The following is a 7,428-nucleotide window of genomic DNA, read 5'->3' on the forward strand; positions in this document are numbered from 1 at the left end:
AATGTTAATATTCTATGAAACGAATATGGTGTGTGACAATTAGAATTGCATAGTCGATTATATGATTGAAGTGTGGGCCTGCAAATTATGTAGTGATTAGTTCTATACACGCATTGGTTAATTCTTTAATTATGCAATCTCCTCCAATCTCCATAACTTGGTATATATCAAAGTGATGAGTCTGATCCGTTAGCGGTATAAAGTTAGGTCGCATATTTATTGTTTAATAAAAGCGTTCTAGAACATTAATTGGTGCTTTAGGCTTCATTGAATATTGTATTTGTGATTTTGTGATATCTAGAATTTGAGTAGTAGATAGATAAGCGACTCGATCTCACCATGGAATAATGATATGCAACAATCAAGCAGATAGTGATTTGCGATCCTATCATAAATAATATGTCTCATATGAGAGATAGACTTGGTGACTACTTGTCCGTTAACATTAAAATTTTCATAAATGAAAAGGAAGAGAAAAGGGTAATGCTCTTTTTAAATAGAATTTTGTTAAAAATAAAAAATAAAAAAAAAAATCTCTTTTTAATTTATATGGAGAGTATTTTTTTCCTATATAAAAGTAGAAAAAGAAAAAGGTAAGATAATGTGATTTTGATCTACTCTAGTCAAACAAATGCAGCCTATTTTTTCAAGTTATTGTTCCATATATTGTTGAATTTTTACAAGTTCTGTCTTTTATTTCTCTGTTTTGTTCACGTGACCAAAACCTCATGCTTAATAAATTAGCCCACCCACATGGAAAACATTCACTTTAGATTTGCAAATCTCTCCACTAACGTTGCATTTAATTAGAATGATGCTAAAAATATCATAAATTCATTAAATTTGTATTAATTATCTACTCCCTTGTAGAGATGGACCTAAGGCAAGACTACGGGAGCCATGGCCCTCCTGATTTTTTTTTTAACAATATAAATATATTATATATTCATTATATTTTCAACTTTAAATCTAAAGCTTGTGATAACTTGCTACATAAGTTATCACAAGCTTTACATTGGACTACCTTTGTATTAGAAACTCTTTCCTTCTTTCTCTCTCATGTGTGTGTTGCTTAATGCTCCTTATTCTACCACTTACGTCTCCTTAGTTAGCCACACACATCCTTTAGATTCTCCAAATAGTTTTTAGCATGATCATGACATATAACACTTATTTAGAGAGAAAAAAAAAAAAAAAACCCTACTGTCATTAACATAACAGAGAATAAGGGGATGGGGGTGAGTTGGCAACAACCATGAGTTTGATTAACAAGTATCAAAGTGCATTTTTAAAAGATAAAATAAAAGTATAAAACATAAACTACTTGGTTAAGGTTATATTTTTCTTTTTAAAAAAATTATTTATTGAAATCAATCATTTTAATTTTTTTGAGTCACACAGCATTTAATTAAAATGGTATTTATTTATTTACTTTTATTACTTCGCAATACAAGTGAGAGTTTTTCTATTCATCGTTAAGAGTGTATTGAATAAAACCATTTAGCAAGACATTATGAATGTCCTATTTCTCTGTAAAGAAGAAGAAAAAATTTCCAAGCCCAACACTGATCAAGTCGTATCAGCCCAAAACATCTTCTCAGAAAAGAAAAAGTTTAGCCCAAAATATTTCAAAATGGACCCATTAAATAATTGGGCCAGTCTGTCCAGCCCAAAGTCTCCATCATTCTCTATATGAAGACGAAGTAGATCTTCTCACACCCGAAAAAAACAGAGCAAGGTTGAGATCGGAAAGCAGAGTCGTTTTGATTTCTGAAAACACTTTTAGGTGAGTTTCTTAATCTATGATTTTTTTCCTGTATGCTTAATTTAATCTCTAATTAAGTAAAAAATCTCAATTTACTCTCACTTTACTAGTTAATCATACCCTTTTTAGACCTTAATCTAGGGTTTACTTTTTGGTCTACGATTAACTTTGTCATTCTTATGAATTAGGTGTAGATGTATTATTATTATTGTATTGGGTTTTGGCTTAATTTCATTGAAATTATATTAGTTTTTGGATTGGTTTTTTGTTTCAGATAGTTTTTAGGTTGTTTATGTTGGTAAAGGTGAAGAATTTGTATCATGTTTATGTATAGAAGCTCTTTCCCAGTTGGAAATCTGATTTTTGTTGAGACCCATTTCTCAATTTGGCCAAAAACATTGGAAATTTAGTGACTTTGAATTGAATAAATTTGTTTAGTATTCTTTGTGTGTGTGTGTGTGTGTGTGTGTAAGCTCTAAGCTGGGTTTACATGTAGCAGTAAGGGTCTTTGGTTAGGCGTTTTTAGGAGCTTAAAAGAGCGTTTTTAAAACCCTGAACTCTGTTTTACAACCACAACTCGTCATAGCTTTTTTTACATACGCTCATTTGAAACTCAAAACATTGTTTTCTAACAGTTTATACAAACGCACCCTAAATCATCTCCTAGATGAGAAATTTGGTTTTCTTGAAAACACCCATTTTCTGAATAGATTAGAAACTGTTGAAAGTGATTGTAAAGGTCCCACCTTGTTGATATTTTTGGGTGCACTCTGGGAAGATGGTGACTTAGTGAATATATTTTAAGATTTAAGAAATGTAGTTTTGTTATCCTGAGTCTTGAGTGTGAAAAAGAATGTGCATGTAGTGAGCCTAGTAATTCTATATTTTTTTTTTCCCTTCACATTGATGATTTTTCTTTCTGAACTTTGTCATAAAAATCTCTTTTGGAATATTGAACCTTGTTTTTTGCACTTATCATATTGGCGATTTAAAATTGACTTTAATGCCTGACAGGAAATGAGTGCTCGAGATAAACAGCACCATGAAAAGGAGCAGGTATGCAATCTGTAAAACTGTCAGATTTGTTGCCCAAGCGAAATATTTATTTTTTAAGGAAATTATTTCAAAATATGTACTTTGTGACGTCAGAATCATTTGTTAAACTATTTTCAAGATTTGTCTCAATTTATGCTAAATCTTGTTTATGCTAAATCTTGTTTGCAATAAATATTTAATTACTTCTTTGACAAGACTATGAAAATATAAGAAACTTGTGATCACCAATTTTGTTGAGGTTTGTTATCTGCATTTTGTGCTATAGGCTTATCGGGACTCCCTTATTGAAGATTTGGCAGATGATTTTCGTTTGCCAATCAATCACAGGCTTACAGAAAATGTAGATCTGGATAATGTGGAACAAGCTTCATTGGACACGCAGTTGACATCATCTAATATTGGTTTTAGGCTTCTTCAAAAAATGGGATGGAAGGGGAAAGGTCTTGGGAAGGATGAGCAAGGTGTGGTTCCAGTGAAATGCTCTTAATCATACTATAGTTAATTCTTGTAGTATGTAATTTTATTTTATTCCTTGATCATTGACTCTCGAATCTTTTATCCTTTTTCTGCAACTAACATCTCTTTAAAGTTCCTGCAATGCTAAAATTGAGCCATAAACTCACTCATATTATTATTTTAATCTATGTTGCACATGCTTTTAAGTTTGAATTTTCGACTACTTCCCATCATTGCTAATATTTTTTTTTCATTGCCTGATGACTGGTTTACAATTTTACATAATATTTGCTGCCTATAAGCTTAGGAATCAGTGTTTTTTGTTTTATTTTTCTCCATTTTTTGCAAATATCTAACTCATCCATTCATTAATTAGTATGATTGATAAAATTTGTACATTCCTTCGTTGCAGGAATAATTGAGCCAATAAGATCTGGGATCAGAGATCCAAAATTAGGTGTTGGAAAACAAGAGCAAGATGATTTTTTTACTGCAGAAGAAAATATCCAGCGGAGAAAGCTCGATGTTGAGGTGGAGGAGACTGAAGAACATGCAAAGAAGAGGGAGGTATGCCTTTTAAATTGTAGTTGCCCATAAAAAAAAAAACTCGTAGTTGCTCCAAAATGTTCAATTATTAGTTAGTATTGTGGTTGATACTTTACTTCTTCTGAAACCCAAATCAAATAGCAGAAGGCTGCATATAGCATATATGTATGTCTTTTGACGGGAATGGTATATCATAGGGGACCATCAACTTTGGAAGGTCTTGAGAATTTCCTGCAGTTTTTATTACCTGGTGGCTTCTACTGCCTGCTTCGTGCACATTATGAAAATCCAGGTGTTAGCAGAGCGTGAGCAGAAAATTCAAATTGAGGTGAAAGAAATACGCAAGGTGTTCTATTGTGATCTATGCAACAAGCAATACAAATTGGCTATGGAATTCGAGGCTCACCTTAGCTCATATGATCACAATCACAGAAAGGTAAGTGTTTTACTTTGACCTTTACATTGACTTTTGACACTTAATTTTGATGTTTATGATAACTTTGTCTAAATTGCTACACCCTTGGATGAGATTTTCAGCGTTTTAAAGAAATGAGAGAAATGCATGGTACAAGCAGTCGGGATGATAGGCAAAAACGAGAACAGCAACGTCAGGAGAGAGAAATGGCTAAGTTTGCTCAGATGTATTTATTCCTTCACCCAAGCTATGCCTTGCCTTTTTTCTTTTTTTGTGGGGGGGGGGGGGGGGGGTTTAGGTGTTGTATAGGGGGAGTTGGGGGTTCACATGTCATTCTAGAGCCTAATCCTCTCTGTTTTTTTTTGGCCAATTAGAGAGAATGCTCGTAAGCAGCAGCAGCTGCAACAGCAACAGGAAGATTCTGGGTCTGCTCCAGTTCCCACTGAAGTGAAAGTTGCTACTGCACTTACAGATCAGGAACCGCGGAAGGTGTTGAAGTTTGGTTTTTCTTCTAAAGGTGGTACCTCCAAGGTGTGCCCAATCTCTCTCTCTCTCTCTCCTCTCTGATATCCAATCTAATTTTAGGACCTTGAATTTGCAATGCTGTATCCTTTTAGTTTTGGAGTCCTTGATGCCATGGAGTATGGTTAAAAAGGATGACGTCCCATGCAACTGTACATACATAATATTCATGCATGAAGTTATACATACAACTGTAATCAGGTGCCAGATTATTTAATTCTTCAATGTCTGGTTAATGCTGCAATGTCTGGGACACATCTTGTCAGTTGTGTCTCACAGCCTTCCTTTTAGACCAATATCAACTTACTTTAGAGTGTATAATATGGGGAGGATATCCACTTGTCAATTGTCACAATCATGACTTCTGCCCAACTTTTATCTGTACTTTTTTTGAGAGTTTCAACTTTTGATATCTGCTCCTGATGATAACTTATTATCATCAGACCAAGACACCAATAAGTTTTTGGTGTAGGCGGAGATTGAACCTCAAATCTCTTATACAATCATCAAAGATTTTTCCAGTTGAGCTAATTGGAACCCACCAACTTTTATTTATACTATATATAAAAGGATTCTCCTCTTTCAACTAGACTTTTATGTGGTTCAAAAGTACTCTTAAATATTATGTTTAACAGGGAAAAACTTGGGAACAACCTGGTAAAAATACATCTTCAACTCTACTTAAAATGCTTACAAAATAGAACAATCTCCTACTAATCCATGTCTTCAAAACAAACTTATCCAAAATTAAAAAAAGAAAATTATGACACTAGACCAAAAAAAAAAAGCCTCATTGCTCATTCCAAGTGCGTGTGATGAGGAGGCTAGTTATATGTAATGTGATTTAATGTATGTATGGTGCGGTGAAGGCTCTTTTATTATACATGTGGCATAAGGGAACTGTTTCCACTTGTCACAACCATTGTTTTTAATACCCAACCTTTATTATGTAGCTTGTGAGTTGTGACATACCTCCTGCACCTCTTTGGTTCATTCTAGTTCAATGGAAATTGGAGACTTTGTGTTTGTTAACAATGCAAAAATATTTGAAATTTGGTATAGGGAGTAGTAGCAACTCTGGTTAACAAATATTGTCTTCCTACTAATTCATTGGTTTTTATTTTTAACAGAGCTCATTTGGTAGCGCTGCAAAGAAAAAACCAAAAGTAGCTGTTGCATCAGTTTTTGGCAATGATAGTGACGAAGAAAAGTGAAATGTTATCCTTGCAGCTCAGCATCAGCATTGTACTTTATGTATTGCTAGCACTGCCTTCTGTTTAATGTTTATGTAGTTTATGATGTGACTCATGCCCACAGTTTTTTGCACTTGTATGGTTAGGGGTCAAATAAAACACATTTTTTATGATGAAATTTTAAGAGCATTGATAAGTGCAAATGATTTATTCAGAAAATTTCTATGTTGAATGTAGGACTTTTTACATTTTTTGAAGAGGGGTATATTCTATTATGCACAACTTACACATGAAAATCAGGACTGCAACCACACATGGGTGGCTCCCTCAGTTGTATAGGTACCTTCATATATTAGAATTTTTATTTTTGGCAACAACTGGCGATCCCAACTTTTTGTTCAATATTACAGGGGAGAAGTTGTAGGCGAAGTGATTAGGGTTGGGATAAAATGTACCTGCAAAATCTTGTCACTTCTGAGTTGGGAGTATGAGAGAAGCAATTTTAGGCTGTGAATAGGGTTCGAATGTCATTCTAGAACATGAATTAGCCTCAATTTTGAAGCTGCAATGGTCTTTCCAATTGCATATTGGTTGGACAGTGGAAAATAACAGTTTGGTCCCGTAGGGTGATACTTGTGAGATAACCAGAAAGCTCAGCAGAGTAGAGCATTTCTGTATGTGTTTGGAAGCTTAGGAAATTACCCAACTGCCCCATGGGATATTCTTAAAGTTTAGGGGAATGATGGTAGAAAAATAGAGGCAATAGATTCAAAGACCAAGTTAAGTCTTATGAGGCATATGCTTATGCTATCTTTTTTGTTTCTTTCTTTGAAGTATATGCTGTGGCTCTTCCCTTTGCAGTGCTTAGAATGAAGCTTTGTGTGAGTCGCATAAACATGCATTGCTGATAATGGTGACAAGATTATTCTTGTGTGTAAGTATTCCCAGCCACATATCCGAGGCTATTACTCTTGGGGAACCCTTCTGCCTCGCTGTCCATTGATGTTTGTATATTGGGTTCTCCATAATGGTGACATTCAAGGGCTTAAAATGACATGGAACCAATTGCAATGATATTTGAGTTCAGCAGTAATACAGTGATCTTTTTTTTTTTTTTTTTGGGGGGGGGGGGGGGGGGGCCGTGTGGTTGTGTGGATAAATCATATAGTAATCTTTCATGAATGAAGGATAAAGTGGGAATCAATGCAAGTTCCAAAAAATTACAGTATGCAAGGTAATGGCTTTGGCTGTCTCGGACGTCTTAACAATGTTGAAGAACCTTAGTACTTTTTGAATTAGAGGGAGCTGCGGAACCTGCAGCCATTTTATTTTATTTTGAACTTTACATTATTATGGCAAGAGTATTACATCTCAGGACCTTGTATAGCCTCCTTTCTAGTTTGAATTTGAAAAAAATCTAATGTACATAAATTTCCCCCTTCAAATCTAATTTTCTCCTAGACTTTAAATGCTGC

At 34.3% G+C, this 7,428-nt stretch overlaps 1 protein-coding gene across 1 annotated transcript; it reads left to right on the plus strand.

Moving 5' to 3' along the window:
* Positions 1-1,721: 1,721 nt before the first annotated feature.
* LOC142629817 (uncharacterized) lies at positions 1,722-6,172 on the plus strand. The gene is made up of 8 exons (XM_075803852.1): positions 1,722-1,786; positions 2,780-2,821; positions 3,087-3,282; positions 3,690-3,844; positions 4,116-4,259; positions 4,361-4,464; positions 4,613-4,769; positions 5,891-6,172. The coding sequence occupies exons 2-8, from the start codon at positions 2,783-2,785 to the stop codon at positions 5,972-5,974; spliced, it is 879 nt and encodes a 292-aa protein (XP_075659967.1). The 5' UTR covers positions 1,722-1,786; positions 2,780-2,782; the 3' UTR covers positions 5,975-6,172.
* The last annotated feature ends 1,256 nt before the right edge of the window (positions 6,173-7,428 follow it).

This window comes from Castanea sativa, chromosome 3, assembly GCF_040712315.1.
Source record: "Castanea sativa cultivar Marrone di Chiusa Pesio chromosome 3, ASM4071231v1".
NCBI lineage: Eukaryota > Viridiplantae > Streptophyta > Magnoliopsida > Fagales > Fagaceae > Castanea > Castanea sativa.

Excerpts from the sequence above, each read along its gene's own strand:
- LOC142629817 (XM_075803852.1), top strand. The coding sequence starts at position 2,783 with ATGAGTGCTCGAGATAAACAGCACCATGAAAAGGAGCAG. Across the intron at positions 3,845-4,115 it reads AACATGCAAAGAAGAGGGAG|GTGTTAGCAGAGCGTGAGCA; the intron begins GTATGCCTTTTA and ends ATGAAAATCCAG. Across the intron at positions 4,260-4,360 it reads ATGATCACAATCACAGAAAG|CGTTTTAAAGAAATGAGAGA; the intron begins GTAAGTGTTTTA and ends TGAGATTTTCAG.